Source organism: Macrotis lagotis, chromosome 4 (genome assembly GCF_037893015.1).
Source record: "Macrotis lagotis isolate mMagLag1 chromosome 4, bilby.v1.9.chrom.fasta, whole genome shotgun sequence".
Taxonomy (NCBI): domain Eukaryota; kingdom Metazoa; phylum Chordata; class Mammalia; order Peramelemorphia; family Peramelidae; genus Macrotis; species Macrotis lagotis.
The window spans coordinates 208,738,176-208,755,507 of record NC_133661.1 but is presented as its reverse complement, the minus strand read 5'-3'; the positions used below and the strand labels follow the sequence as shown (position 1 = coordinate 208,755,507).

The 17,332-nt window shown below is 33.7% G+C and overlaps 1 protein-coding gene across 1 annotated transcript in view; it reads left to right on the top strand.

The window, feature by feature from the left end:
• NPAS3 (neuronal PAS domain protein 3) overlaps positions 1-17,332 on the top strand; it is a 1,122,614-nt gene that overhangs the window by 314,318 nt on the left and 790,964 nt on the right. The window contains 1 exon segment of the mRNA XM_074235345.1: positions 5,289-5,533. Within this exon segment, the coding sequence (XP_074091446.1) occupies positions 5,289-5,533 (245 nt within the window).

The following is a 17,332-nucleotide window of genomic DNA, read 5'->3' as shown; positions in this document are numbered from 1 at the left end:
CCAGAAAAAGCAATTCAACTATTGGGACTCCATAGTCAAGATTACACAGGATCTGGCAGCATCTACATTAAGGTCTTGTAGGGATTGGGACATGATATTCCAGAAGGTTAAAGATCTTGGTTTATAACCAAGAATCAACTACCTGAGAAAACTGAACATCCTCTTTCAGGGTAAAAGATGGACTTTCAACTAAACAGAGGACTTTTAAACTTTCCTATTGAAACAACCAGAACTGAACAGGAAGTTTGATCTTCATGTACAGGACTCTGGTGGGCCATAAAGGGGTGGACAAGAAGGACTAATATGAGGACCTGTTTGTATTCCTGCATGACAAGAAGATACTAATAACTCATATGAAATTTCTCATTTATAAGAGATTTTAGAAGGAGCATATATAGACAGGGCATGGGAAGGAGTGGAATGTCATGGTGTAATATAGTAAAAAGATGGCGTCAATGGGTGATAAAGGGAAGTACTGGGAGGAAGAGAAAGGAGAGGAAGAAGGAACTAAGATATTTCACATAAGAGTCTAGGTAAAAACATTTTCAATGAAGTGGAATGAGGGAAGGGGAGGAGGAATGAGTGAGCCTTCATTCTCATCAGAAATGACTCAGAGTGGAAATAAAATATACACTTAATAGAGTATAGAAATCTATCTTACCCTAGAGGAAAATGAAAAGAAAGGGATGGGGAGAAAAGGGAATGGGGGGGGAGGGAAGGGGGGAATAGGTGGTAGAAGAGGGAAGATTATGGGGGAGGGTACTCTGATACAACACACTTTTTGACAGGACAGGATGAAAAGAGAAAGAGAATAAATGAGAGTGGGAGGAATAGAGTGGAGGGAAATACAACTAGTAATAGCAACTGTGGAAAAAGTATTGAAGCAACTTCTCTGGATTTATGATAAAGAATGCAACTCACCCCAGAGACAGAGCCATTGGAATCTGAACATAGACTGAAGTACATTTTTTTTCTCTCTCTCACTATTCTTGAGGTTTCTCATCTTCTTGGGGGGGGGTGTTTATGTTTACTCTTATAACAAAATTATTGTAATAATATAAAATAAATACACCAAAAAGAAAAAGTAAAATAAAATAAATGCATCTCTTAAAAAAATCATCCACGTGTACTAAAATATTTATAGCAGCTCTTTTTCTAGAGGCAAAGAGTTAGAAATTGAGGGGATGCCCATCAAGTAGGAAATTACTGAACATGTTATGGTTTATGAATGTTATGGAGTACTATTTTCTGTAAGAAATCATGAGCAGCCAGACTTTAGAGAAGCATGAAATGACTTACATGAACTAGTGCTGAGTGAAGTGAGTAGAACCAGGAGAACACTGTACACATTAACAGCAACTATGATGGATGCAACTCCTCTCAGCAATTCAGTAATCTTGAATAATCCTGAGAGACCTATTAAGGAAAATGCCATTCATATCCAGAGGAAAAACTATGGTGTCTGGATGCAAAGCAAAGTATAGTATGTTCACTTTTAAAAATTTCTTTTATGTTTTTTCTTTCTCATATTTTTCCTCTTTAGTTCTTATTCTTCTTTCACAATATGATTAATGTGGAAATATGTTAAACACAATTGTACATTTACAACCTATGTGAGATTATTTGCTGCCATGTGGAGGGAGAAGAGAAGGAGCTAGAAAATATAGGACTTGAAAACTTGCAAAAGAAGATTTGTTGAAAACTTCCTTTGCATGTAATTGGAAAATAATAAAGCAAATATAAAAATTAATGTTTCATATTTGCCTTTGTTTAGTCAACACCTAGCAAAGAGCCTTGTATGGTTGTAAGTTTAGAATTAAATAGTTGTAAAATTAAATAATGAAATACTCTTCAAATTCTTCTGGATTCTTTCAGAAGAGAACTAAATACAGACCATTTCAATAGGAAGCAGGTTTCTTGAGTGTGGAAACTATTTCAAAATTGTCTTACCAAAGGACCTGGTATATTGAATAGCAAGTGCTTATTAAATTCATGTTCTTTTTGTTTTTAAAGAGATCCCAAAAGAAAAACTTCTAGGAATATGATAGCCATCATATTCATCAATCTTAAACACAGTGGTAAATTCTAACATTTAGCCACCACCATCAAGTCTTGCAAAGCATGCTTTTTATTCTAGATTTATCCCAAACAACTTAGTTTTATTTTTTGTTTTTAATTGAATGTTAGTATGAACCAAATGCTGAACGATTACTTGATTTAAAAAAATATCTATTTTAAATTTGTAAAATAAAACAATCATTTGCAAAATATAGAATAAAATATGACTACATATCAACCTGTAAATATCTTATGTCCAACTTACTATTCCTTTTAAATATATAATAAAGTTATCTAGTATCATTCTCCCCTTTTTTCTCTCCCCCATTCTAGAGATATCTACCATTAGACAAAAATATATGTGTGTATAAAATTAGTCTATATATATTTTTATTTATTAGTTCTTTCTGTGCTGCATATAGTATTTTCCTTCTGCTTTATCCAATTTTCATTCCTCCTATATACTTTAGGGCAATTTTGTGTGCACATAAGTGGCATGATGCAAAGTGAGGTGTGAGGTACTGTGGCCATGGCAATTATGGAAACCAGCAGAATTTTATCAGGTTTTTTTTCAAGTTGATTTATGACTTCTTCTGATAGTTTTCATGGGGAGATGCTGTTGATATTCTGTGATAAATTAAATACTGTTTTCTACTTGCATAAAAATGAGGAATATTTTTCAGTGCCATTCAGAAAATAAGTGGATTGAAGTTAGTAAAGATTAAGATGGAGTCCACAGTAGGACTTACTGGGACTGCAAAAACTGTAATATTTCTAGTAAGAGAAAAAGGCGCTTTTACAACTCATCTAAATTTTAAAATTTATTTTAAGTGCTCTACAGCTGATAACACATTTCCCTGATGACAAAGTGTACAAATGCAGAGACAGTTTTAGTTATTAATGCATTCCTCAATCCTAATAGGGCCACCGCTTGAAAAATCAGGTCCTTCTTCATAAAAGTGCTCAACGTATTACTCGTCAAGCTATGGCATTGTGTTCAACTTCTGCTATTAGATCATCATCTTAACAACCTGTATGTCTCTTTGCACATCTTTTATTGCTGTTGCCCTCAAAACTAATCACTAGTATTATAAATACCTTGCTATCATTTTGAGAGTCAGCTAGACCCTATAGTCCCTGCATAATTATGTGATATGGGAGTCATGGAAACCCTGTCTTATTAAGATTGTGACCAAGAAGATCACTTACTCCAGTAGGGTCACGTGGTCACAATAGGGAAGAAAATACGAATCTGTAAAGTAAATATTCTAGATAAGGTGTAGAGGAATGTAAGAAAGAAAGTGTGGACTAAGAGCATCAGGAGATGCTGGTGAGAATTTCTACTTTATCATTTTCATTAAGTAGCTATGACTAGGTCTGTTAACCTCTCTAGATCTCGGAGTTCTAATGATTTTTCCCTTTCTATCTTGTAATATGCAATTATAATAAATTTGACACAGACTTCATGGCCAAGGCAGAATTTAAAAAAAAAAACTGTTTCAATGTATTCATAAAGAGAAAGGCAAATATATATTTACTAAATAAATTGTTTAATCCTCATTCTCCCTCTCCTTTGAGTCTACAGAACTGGGAGGAGAATTGTGTAATGTCTTAGAGGTGTGTGTGTGTGTGTGTGTGTGTGTGTGTGTGTGTGTGCCTGTGTGTGTGTGTCTATACATATGTATATAGGCACACATTCAAATACCTATATAGTCATTTGAGTATATCAGATGAAATTATAACACAAGGAAGCTAATTTTGCAATTTAGTCTTAAAAATATTATAACAACTGCTCCTTCCTGTAGGAATATGCCTTTTATTTCAAATATAAATAATGGACATTTAAAAAGTAACCATCTGACATTGATAAAATGGGAGAGCTCCAGGAAGATTTCATGTACTATACAAAAATCTCAGTACACCACCACACTGACTGACTTAGTTTTTAAAATGAAATTTGCATCCTTCTACCATCCCATTCACGTAGTTTTATTTTTAATGCAGGTATTACCACATTAATGTTATAAATACTACTACATTTCACTTTTATTATGTCTTATTTTTTTTGTTTCACACTGTAGCTGGATAAATGTGACAAAACTCTCTGGTGATTTTTTTTAATATTGACCCAAATAACATGTAAAAATGGTAGCTGAATGATTCTTCTGTTCTAAGTATTTAGTCTGAGCCCTGATAACTGAACATACCCATATTTTAAGAGCAAGGTTTTTAAAGCCATTAGTGACTTTATTTACATAGTTCTCATATGTAAAAAAATTAATACTTCTCAGCATAAACTGGTTAATTTGAACTTTGGACAATAAGTTATTTAACAAGTCTTATTTTTTTTTGTTTTTTTTTTCCTTGGGAACTAGCATATGCTTCTTCAATTGGAACCATTTCAAAGGAAAAGTAATTATCAAATTAAAATGTTGCCCTGAAAACTAAAACATTTAATATGACTAGTTCAGATGAGGAATGTTAGTTAGATAATTTGGAATTTTAAAAATAATTATGTAAAAACAAAATTAGATTCTGTATTTAGAAACTTCCATTAGTCTAGTATCTATCTGTCTCTAACAGCTATGGAATTACTTAATGCTATAAACGTTCAGCCAAACTCGTTTTTGGCATCTACAGTGAGATATACTTTAAAATTGACAGAGTTGTGAAAACATTTTGTTTCCACTGTGAACATTTTTATAGAGTACTGCCATGTAAAAAGTTGAGTAAGTTCCAACTCTCTGAATACTGCCAGGCCAATCTTTTTCCTTCCCCTATTCTATTCTCCTTTCCCTTCTCCTTCAGTGAAAGCATCTAATGAAGACAGTTCAATGAACAATTCATTAAGTTGAGAACAGAAGTGTCAAAGCAGGCACAATCTCCTAATTAGCTGAGAGTTGATTTAACATCAGCCAAATCGTATGCAAACTATGGATATATGTGTATGTATATTTAAAACAGTAAATGGGACATGTAAAAACCTTATAAACAACAACAAAATGTTGATTATTTTACTCACTTAGCCATTAAAGCCTCACAGAATACCATGGCCATTGTATAAATAGAAATTTTCATGAAATTCATCTTATTACGTCCTGAGCATCTGAGAAAGATATTGATGGACATTATTGGAGAAATATTCAAATAATGAAGGAAGTTATTTCTGAATGCAACTAACCACTCTTACTAATTACTAACCATTATACCTTATTTTTATCTGGTTGCAGTTTACAAGCCTTGAGAAAGGAAAAGTCCCGAGATGCTGCTCGTTCCCGTAGGGGAAAGGAGAATTTTGAGTTCTATGAATTGGCAAAGTTGTTGCCGCTTCCTGCAGCCATCACCAGCCAGCTTGACAAGGCATCCATCATCCGACTTACAATTAGCTATCTGAAAATGAGGGACTTTGCAAATCAGGGAGATCCTCCATGGAACTTGAGAATGGAAGGACCTCCACCCAATACTTCAGTAAAAGGTATGATTTAGGGTATTTTTTTTTTCTGTCTGGAAATATGGTAGTCTATAATAATCTATTAAAATGTTTACCATCATCCTTTCTTCTTTTCCTGCATATCAAATCCTTTAAAGGGATACAAATGTGGAAATCTGAGGTCTGCATGAGAAAGACACCATGTGAAGGTGAAATAAACCTCTTCTTCTATTTCTATTTTATTTTTAAAAACTGTCACCCTAAGTAATCTATCACTTTTGATAAGGTTTCAGAGCAATGAGTATGAAATGAATTATATTTAAGTGCCTCTTGTGTTTAACATATGCTAATCAATGTAAAATCATTCTGATGGGTGGGGCATGGAAATGTTTATTAATGGGGAGGAGGTAATATTCTTAATTCCAAATACAAGTAGATAAGAACAGGACTTAGTTTTAATAGATATTTTGGATTTATAAATTTTTGAATGAGAAAAATGCCTGAATTTAAGTTTAAAGGTCTTATTTATATGTATTAAAAGTATATTAATAAAGGGTTGATAGTACATATATATATAAATATACATATTTATATATATGTGTACATAAAACTATTCAGAAATGTCTTACCAACCCTTGATATATGTCTCATTATTTTTTAATATAATTTTTGAACTGTCCTTCAGTTTTCACAAAATGACAGTATCTTCTCTTTTCTTTAATTTTGCTATTAAGTTCTAATAATTCATAATATATTTTGAGCACCAAATGATACCAGAGCAAAGTGATTTTAAATCTTTGGATGTGTGCAAATGGGCATATCCATATGGATGTGCTTGTTTCTAAAGGCACATAGTATAAACATGTGTTTTGGCCACTGATCTTGCATCCCTAAGGGAGCAGAATCTAGGCAAATGGCTATCTGTAGTAACTAGTAGTCTGCTCTCTTCTTCGGTGTGATGCATGAAAGTCAGATGACCTGGCACTAAGGTCAGGCATGTGCATGGTTATTGTAGGTAACCACCTCTGAGAGATGTATGGGAGACTTTGGTTATGTGTTTGATTGATTCTTGACAGTTAGTTACTGAGCAACATTGCTATTGGCAGCTGAAGCAGCTTTCACTTGCCTTCCTGGCTAGAGGAAAAAGTACTAGTGGGGAGCTGTCGTAGGGAGCTGTCGCCTTTGATATAGGAATGAGATTGATAGCAAGGGCAAAAAGCAGTGGACATTTACCAGACTTTTTGAACCTGGTAAAGAATGATAATATGTAGGTGTACATATGTGTCTGTCTGTTCACATGTATTTATGGAATGGGTAACTGAAAAAGGAGTCAAAATTTAAGGTATAATGGGTTATTCTTTTCTAAAGTATAAGAAGGACATGGAAAACTCAAGCAAAAGAAAGACCTTGAATAGATATTATCTTTGTGTTTCTCAAGCTCAGTGTCCAAGTGATAACTTCTTTTATCTATATATGTATTTATCTATCTATCACCTAGTAATACACTCACTTATTAAAAGAACCCCTGAATTATTTTTAAGTCTAGGCATTTTTATATTGGATTCACATTCCCATTTCCTTTAAAAATCATTCTTTTGTATACCTTCTTTGATAAAAAAAAGCAAAATTAGATAAACTTCAATGAGTATAGTGAACTTTATTTGTGAGATGTAGTTGTCATCCTCATACTTATCTTCCTTATTATCATTATCATCACTTTAGTAAGTTCCTTTGCTAGTTACAAAGCAATAAAACTTTCATTCTACAATGAATCAGAGCATGAAAAGAAATAAGTATAAGAAAATATGAGAAGGTAGAGCTGGTAGATCAAAAAAAGAATCCACAGAAAAGGTAAAACCTAAGTTAAACCTTAAAAGTTCTGAGAGGCAAAGAGAAAAATGAATTCTAAATAGGGGGAGTGCTTTATACAAATGCACAGGAGGAGGAGGAAATAAAGTATGAAGTAAAGACAAACTTAGGTGAAGTATAGAATTCTTGAAAAAAGAGTAATATTGGAGATGATCTAGAAAAGGAAATGGCAAACCATTCCGGATCATTGCCAAGAAAACCCCAAATAGCGTCACAAAGAATTGGACATGACTGAAATAACTACACAACAATATACCACTTATATCTGAAGGTCAACTTAAGATTGAGGCTCATTGATAGGGCCAATAATGGAGAGATGATTTAAACTCTGCAAACATATAACATGATTCTCATTGTATGTGATAGTTGGTCATGTATTAAATTCATAAGAATTTATTTTACTTAGTTTGTCAGTCCCCTCCCTCTTCTGCATATTGTAATGAAGGCGTCAGCTATTTTTGTCCTGTGCCCCTCTGTATCATGAATATATTTTACTTGATCAGACCTTTTGCAATGAGAAGGCAGTCAGTGGAGTCAATGATCTTACCTCTTTGGTTGACCCAGAAGAACAATAGCTACCTATCTATTATTAGATATTATTATTAACACAATATTATTATTTTTTAGGTTTGTTTGTTTGGGTTTTTTTTTTTTGCATGGCAATGGGGTTAAGTGTCTTGTCCAAGGTCACACAGCTAGGTAATTATTAAATGTCTGAGGCTGGATTTGAACTCAGGTACTCCTGATTCCAGGGCTGGTGTTCTATCCACTGCACCACCCAGCTGCCCCCCCACAATATTATTATTAACAAATATTATTAACTTGTGCCTTTGCCTTCTAAATTCATTTGTCACCTTTAACTAAGGATTGAGTGAATGACAAAACAATCCTTTGAATTTATGTGGAATACTTTATTGAAAAGCAAAAAGAGGATATAGGGATAAAATTATGAAACCTATAGGAATATTTTTTAATTGGTCAATAAGGGCAGCTAGGTAGTGCAGTGGCAGTCAGAGCACTGACCCTGAAGTCAGAATGACCTGAGTTCAAATCCAACCTCAGACATTTAATGGTTTACCTGGCTGTGTGATCTTGGACAAATCACTTAACCCCACTGCTTTGCAAAAAAAATTAAAAAAAATAAAAAATTGGACAATAAAGAAAAAAGAGTTAAAATGGGTGACTTAAAAAGAAGAATAAAGTAGAAGGTAAAAAATGCAGAGTGGAAGAAGAGAGACATTTCAAGAAGAGAGTTATTGAAAAATAAAAATTAGAGTTGTAAATAAAAAAAGAATCTTTTAGATTCTGAACACATTGTGGGCAGGAAATGTTTTGTTTTCATCCCCTGAGGTATTCCTTTAGTCAATTCATTAATTCATCATCAAAGTATGAGGAATATTAGAGAAAAAATAATGAAAATGTTACATTCTGATTGTATTTGATTATCAATTTAATTTGATAAACTTTGCAATGATTTTGCAATTTATTTTGCATTTTCTGGAACCACTGTGTTAGACACTGGTGTGCAAAGAATAAAATGAAATGGGCTTTGCCTTCAAGGCATTCATGTTCTGAATGTTAGAAACTGTCCATTGCTGGAAATGGAGAAGTTGGGTAGTTGATCATGGGAAGAGATGATTGTATTTAAAATGTTAAGTTTCTATGATGATGATGATGATGATGATTGTCCTTTGTCCTTGAAGAAGAACATGACATCAGGGAGGTGATGCCATGACAAGCAAATCTGTTGGATTTGAGTGAGGGGGTAGCTGTGTTAAGGCATCAGCCTCACTCCTTTAGAGCCATCTGGGTCCACTGGCCAGATAAGAATCAGGATGACTGGAGAAGACCCTGGATGTGAGGCAATCAGGGTTGTTACGTGCCCAAGGTCACACAGCTAGTAGGTGTTGAATGTCAAAGGCTGAATTTGAACTCCTGTCCTGTCTCTTCAAGCCAGTGCTCTCTATTCACTGCTCTGCTCTCTCTCTCTCTCTCTCTCTCTCTCTCTCTCTCTCTATATATATATATATATATATATATATAATAACATCTTGTGATATATGGTTCATAATCCTATAATAAAATTAAACATTATACTTTGTTCCTCTCCAAGAAAACCCTTTTTAAGATTTAAAAGCCTTTGGAAATATATTTGACAGGGGCAGCTAGGTGGTGCAGTGGATAAAGCACCGGCCCTGGAGTCAGGAGTACCTGGGTTCAAATCCGGTATCAGACACTTAATAATTACCTAGCTGTGTGGCCTTGGGCAAGCCACTTAACCCCATCTGCCTTGTAAAAACCTAAATATATATATATATATATATATATATATGATATATTAGTTATGATATGCAAGTAACTATTTCTTTTAAAATAGAGTGAACTGTTCATATTAATAAGTAAATTTCAAAGCTTAAATTTAAATTTGTCCCAGGTTGCTGTAATTTAATATTTCAGAATGGTCTTAACCTGCCTGATAGTCATCATAGCCTTTCTTGAAAGTCTATGAAAGCTGATGAGTTTATTTTGTGATGTCCATTGTATAAGGATTATTCCAAGTTGTGCTTTCAGAAGGAATACTTAGTTGACAATTCGTAATGTTTTCTGAGTCAATTACTTCATGGAAATGATATGTTAAGCAATTGGAAGGTAACAGATAGTTTTCTCCATTATTTTAGAAATATCTGTATTGTTATAATACAGATCCAATCTACAATGAGCATTATGCATTATTCAAGAAATGACCAGGCATTCTCAGCAGTGTTTCAGTTAAATAACTGATGATTGTAACCTTTAAAGAAATATCATTGTGGTGACTGTTGGTAAATCACTTCTCCATTCATAGTAATCTTTATTTAGAGGCTATCTAGAAACCATTGTATCTTTTATTAATCTTAAAAGCAATAGCTGCTGATTTGACATTTGCTAAAACTAGATAAATTTTCTGTCTTTCTAATATAGCAGACCAGACCATTTTGCGAACATGTCATCTGACATATTCTTACTCCAGGAATATGAATAATTATAGGACTATGTTTATTTTCATTAAATCTTACAGTTTTAAAATCATCACAAGATTATGATATATATATATATATGTATCTATATGTATGTGTGTGTATATATATATATATATATATATATATATATATATATATATATGTGTGTGTGTGTATGTTAGGTAGCAATGTTAAAGAATGCAGAATATTTGACTGACATTTATAATCTTTAGAGGGAAAAAAAAGCACAATGAATTTGCAGGATACCTGGTATTTAGAAATGAACTGAAGCATATTTGGGGCAGGATTTGACTGGCTATATTTAATTCCCCCTGTATCGTTCATCTCTTCTAATAGAATCTGCTTCTAAAAAGTCCTGCACTGATATAGGCCCTATTTTAAATAAAGTGGGTGAATATGACAGAAACTGGAGACACTCAGATCACTAGTTAAGTAATGCATCATTACTCTTTAGCTGGTGCCTGCTATTTTTACCTAGAAAAAAAATGTTTTGCAAGTTCATTTAAAACAGTTGATGAGGGCAACCCCAAATAGAACTGACTCCAAAGTCATTTCATGGGTTAAACCTGTAATAATTGTCTTCCAAAACTGAAATAGCATTTTCTGAAACATATCTCTGTTTTGGCAGTAAGGCAGAGATCCCAGAGGATTGTCTGACTGATGAGCAAACGTTTTCTAATATGATTTTGTAAAAATGTCTCATATCACAAGTAGACCAGAGATAAGATAGTGCCCTTCCTTGCATTTTACCCTGTGTCAACTTGTGTTTACTTTCATCAAGAGAAAGTCTTAGGTATTGCCCCATTTGAGGGCCTATTGTTGATCTAAAACCATATGAGATGGAAGCATTCTACAACTAGATTTTATTCATGCATTCCTATTCCTATGCCTTTTTCCCCTTCCTTCCTTCCTTCCTTCCTTCCTTCCTTCCTTCCTTCCTTCCTTCCTTCCTTCCTTCCTTCCTTCCTTCCTTCCTTTTCCTTAACTTTCCTTTCCTTTCCTCTCTTCCTCCCTCCCTCCCTCCCTTTCTTATTTTCCTTATTATGCTCATATGTTCCAAACAATGAACATGTTTCTTCTCAAGGTGAGCTAACATGAATACTCAGCATCCTTTAATATGTCTCTTTGACTACTATTTTGATCATTTCCATTATTTTGGCCTTATGCTAGTTCAAGTCTTATCCATTCAAAATTCACAAGAGTACTAAGTGTAAATTGATAATCACCTATAAAAAAGGCCTTCAAGGAAATATTCTTTTATATTTATTTTGGTGGTAAGTGCCCAATTTTAGTAGGGTATGAAAAGTGTAATAGGATATAATTAGATTTTCTCAGGTCTGATTCCAAGAATGCTTTTTAATTATGTGTTATTATCCTTTTCTGTCTTTCTGGTGACATTAGGAATTTGGACAGGAGTTCATTTAAAAGAATTTAACTTCTTTATTCTCCTTACATAGTCTCAAGTTAGAACACATAGCATGAGTTTGTTCTTAAGTACCATATCAACATACTTCATACTTGACATGAAAGGTTTCCCCCCAAGCATATAATGAGAAGGGGGGGATTACAGAAGAAATCACTATCTTCTGTTATCCCAATACCCTGAAAATTCAGGCTTAATCAATGGAAGTTTCACGATGTTTTCAAAGGAAGCATCATGTTCATTGAATTAGAGTAATAAAAAATCTGGAAAATGAAGACACAGTTGCTAAGCCCTTGAAATAACTTGGTATAGTGGGAGTAACATGTGACTTAGAGTTAGAAGACCTGGATTACAGCTAGCTTTTTTTTCCAGGTTCTAGATATCTAACCCTACATAAGTCACTCATTCTCTCTGGGACTCAGTTTCCTTATTTCTAAAAGAAGACTAATATCTGTAAAATATCCTACTCCAGAGATTTTGATTAAAAAGTTATTTGCAAACTATACATTATTGTGCAAAAGGACATGATAACCATAATTATGATGATGACGACAAATGTAATGGACATAGACTATTGCTTTCAAAATCTCTGAAATCATGGAATTTCATTTTAAAGTTTTGATTGCAAAGCAAACATGAACTACTTTATCTCAAAAAATAATTTTGTATGAAGACCAGTAGAATATATATATATATATATATATATATATTTTTTTTTTCCAGGATATTGAATTTGTTTTAGTAATATGTGGAAGATATGGGTATTTTACTTGGGAAAGGGGAGAGCCAGGTCTTAGAAGCATTGTTTCAAGAAGGATGACTACCAACTTATTTTTTGGCTTAGAGAAAACACTGATGCCACTATTATTTAAAATCAGGGTTCAGCATCAGTTTTATCTGAGAAATTTACTAGAAAATCTAAGTAATGCCTGTGAATAGCACTTGTTAATAAAAGTCATAGATATTTAAGGAGAAAATAAAAAGATAGAGCAGAAGAGGGTAGAAGAGAAAGAAGAAAATGAAAATTATAAAGTAAAAGGATACATATATATATATATATATATATATATATATAGAGAGAGAGAGAGAGAGAGAGAGAGAGAGAGGAGAGAGAGAGATGGTATGTGTGTGAAAGGAGATGGAAATATTATCAAACACATCAAAAATGTCTTACTTTGCCCTCATTATATTTCTTATTGTTATCTCCTATTGTTCTTCAATACATATTTCATCTTCCAACTAAATCTCATTTCTTACATTTCAAAATATATCTCTTGTCATCCTACTTCTAAATCTCTCTTTGTGTTGTTTCCTTTACATGGAATCTCTACTTATTGAAATCTCGTTTATAAATAAAGGCCCAGTTCCCCTGGGACTTCTTCCATGATTCTCAAGTCAAACACATATGATCCCTTTCACTTCTGAATCCCATTCCAATGCTACTTTATTTATACTTCCTTTATTACATGCATCTTAATAATAACAGTGATAATAAGTTAATAATTACCATTTTAGAACACTTTAAGGTTTGCAAAGTGTTTTATAAATGTAATTTTAATACTACAACTACTATGTGAGGTTGGTTGTTATGACTATCCACATTTTACAGAAAAAGAAACAGAGGAAGGCAAAGGTTAAGTGACTTGCCTTTAGTATACAGCAAATGTTAACTGTCTAGGGACAGATTTCAACTCAGATCTTTCTTACTCTAGGTCCATTCTTCTGTTTTTCCCTCTACTATTGTGAGACTCTCCATGGTGAAAATTACAATCCAATTTCAATTCAATTCAATTCAATTCAATTCAATTCAATTCAATTCAATTCAATTCAATTCAATTCCTGTATCCTGGACCCAAGATCCATGCATAAAATATCAGGCCTGGTGATAGAAAATCTAATCTTCCTGAATTCAGATCTGGTCTTACACACTTAGGAGTTGTGTGGCCCTGAGCAAGTCACTTAAATGTTTGCCTCAGTTTCTTCATCTGTAAAATGAGTTGAAGAAGGAAATGGCAAATTGCTCCTGTATCTTTGCCAAGAAAAAACTCAAATGTCTTGAAAAGTCACAAATGTTTGAAATGCCTGAACAGCAACTATATTTATGATCATGATAATAATGATGATGATGATGATCATTATCATCATTACTGTATTATTATGTAATTAATGTACAGCCTTTTTTCTATCTATAATATGATAGTAAATTTCCAGAATATAGATCAGTGTGTTTGAGGAGAGGATCCTGAATTATAAAATTGAAAGCAAACTGCACAATTAGAACTCAAATTTGGCTTATTTATCATCAGGTGCCCATATTTTTGCACAAAAAATTTCATGAACAATTATATCATATAGCATTGTGGCATTTCTCAGATCAAACCTCTTGGATTATTAGATCATAAAACTATAAATTCAGATCTGGACTTCAGGGACTATCCAGTCCTACTGCCTCTAGAGATGAGGAAACTAAGGCTACAGACTTTTCCAGTGTTACAAGGTTATAAGTGACAGAGGTTTGTCCTTTGATTCTACGGGCATTATTTAGGGCTCTTTCCCCTACACCAAATTTATTATTATATGTCATGTAAAAAGTCAAGTTAGGAGCAGAAAAAAGCAACTATACTTTAAAAGTTTAGGATTTTCATATAAAGAATCCATAATTACATAAGTGTATTCTATTCACTTCAATAATAACATAAGTTAGCTTATTACATCTAGGTCTTACTCTGGGGATTCAGTGACAGAAATGAAAATCAGTGCTTTCCCTCAAGGAATTTCCAGTCTGCTAAAGGGTACAAACAAATAAACAGATAAATGAATATTTGTTAATAAATATAAGGAGAAAGTACTAACAAACAAGAGGATGAGCAGAGGCCTCCTTTGGAGGGATGGCAAATGAGTTAGTCACCAAGCATTTATGAAATTCTTACCATTCATATTTCCAAATTTGGGGAATATGAATAGAAGCTGAAGGAAAGACCTTGCTTTCAAGGAGCTTATATTCTAATGGGCAAAGACTGCATGATGAAAGAAGGAAGAAGGCAAAGAAAAAGATACTCAACACAAGGATACAGTGGAGAAAGTTCTGTGGAGCTGAGTCAAGATTGCAGCCTAGAAGGGTATGAAAACATCTCTGACATGGCCCTCCTCCTTAAAAAAAAGAAATTCTGGGAGGAACTAGCACATCAGAAAGTGAGACTTTGGGAATAGAGGGTGCTTTCAAGAGAGAAGTAGCTGAAGGGAGGAATGAATTTTTATCTTGAAAAAGGTTTGGTTTTTTTTTTTAGATTTTTTCAAGGCAATGGGGGTTAAGTGGCTTGCCCAAGGCAACACGGCTAGGTAATTAAGTGTTTGAGGTCGGATTTGAACCCAGGTACTCCTGGCCTCAAGGCCAGTGCTCTATTCACTGTGCCACTTAGCCACTCCTGAAAAAGGTTTTCTTGCATGGTAAAGTCCTGGGGAGATAATTCAGCATGAGGTCTGGAAATGGATGAAGAAATCTTTGACTTCAGTTTCCTTCTTACAGTAGATGTGCTGGGAAGAACTTGCTCAATGTCAACCTTGAGGGAAGCTAGAAATTAGAAATCTAGGTGAGGAGGGAGAGCATTCGAGCAATGTGAGGCAGTCTGTGCAAAGGTACCAATATAATAGATAGAATGTTGAGTTCAGGATATAACTATTTTGGTTTCAGTATAGAGGGTAGAGAGGGGAGAAATGTGAAATTAATCCCAGAAAGGTAAATAGGAACCATAAGTGAAAAAGTGGTGAATAGAGTACTGAACCTGGAGTCTAGAAGTGCTCAGTTCAGATCCCAGCACAAGATACTCACTACACGTGTAAGGACAAGTCACTTAACTCTGTTCACTTCAGTTTCCTCATTTGTAAAATCGTAAATGAAAAAACTCTCCAGTATCTTTGTTAAGGAAGGACAACATATCCTACATCTTAGAATTTTAGATATTTGCCTGAAGAACAGAGAAAAATTCAGGGACTTATCCAAGATCACACAGCCAGTTTGTGTGAGACTAACCTTGAGTCTTTCTGGTCCCATGGGTAGCCCTCAATGCACTACCTAATGCTGCTTCTCTTAATCAAATTAAGAAATAGCAGTTGAGGGGTGTGGCTAGGTGGCACAGTGGCTAGAACACTGGCTCTGGAGTCAGGAGTACCTGAGTTCAAATCTAACCACTTAATTACCTTGCTGTGTGGCCTTGGACAAGCCACTTAACCCCATTGCCTTGCCAAAAAACCCCAAAACCTAAAAAAAAATAGCAGTTGAAATAATTTTAAAAGGAAAATATGTAATTTTAACAAATTCTTACATTTCTGTGGTTTTCTGCAGAAGTCTTATGGGATCATTCTGACAACAAATATTTAATATGACTATCAAATAGAATTATACTAGGTATTCTGGTTCAAACACAATGAATTGGTACTCAACACTTCTTAGGATACTGTGAAGATCAAGCTATTTCTAATATTATTATATAATTAAAGTAGATGCCTTTTTATGTGTGATTTTGCAGTCTGGAGAGTGAAAGAATATATATATATATATATATATATATATATATATATATATATATAAATTAATGAGAAAATAGGCTCTATACATATTTTAGGTTTCACACAAATGCTTTAAAATATTTCCTTCCTTTAAGATTTGTTAGAGACTAGTTTTTTAAGTCAAATTTTGGCAAAAAGCAAAATTACTATAAATCTTCCTGTTTGAGAAGAAAAATTAAATTGGTCTACCTTAAATTGTCTAATTTATACAGGTACATAACTGGGAAGGGAGGGGACAAGATTTTATGTGTGTTTGTATGTTGGAATACACACATTGTGCTTTTCTCATTGAGTGGAAGCTTCCTAGTTACACATTTGATAAAGTGAAGCATCATTATGATTTGCATATTTGATGCATGGCTTTGCTCATCTTGTATTGCCTGTAGCAGTCACAGAAGTTCCTTTGCTAGAAACCTTTAGTAGTTCAATCAGTGCAATACTCTAATTCTCAGAGTCAGCAGTCTATTATAGTCTTCATGATGTGAGTTGGGTCATCATGGAAGTCAACAAAGATTCATGAACATTGGTCTACTTAACTTTAAGGGGTAATAATGCTCAAGGACTACTAACATTTTTTCATCTTTCAGGGGACAAAAAACCTACTACCACTCTACTTGGGTCTTCAAATTAGGGAGTTTAGATGAAAACTTTGGTATACACTTCTCTATGGACCTTTTCTATTTAAATCCCTTCATGCAATGGAGTCCAACTATTTTGGATAAATAGGGTAAATTAAGTTCCATAAATTCATTAACATTTTAAGGGAATTATAGTTATAATATTGGTTTTCCAGCTAGTTAGAACGATGATAGTTACTCCTTTCGAAAACTATTTATTTTTGAAGAGTGGTAAAAATGCTATGGATGAGGCGAGCTAATTATATACATTCTGATTACTCCAACTTAATATCAAATAACTATGAACACTATAAACTTATGCATTCATTCATTCAACCAAGATATATTA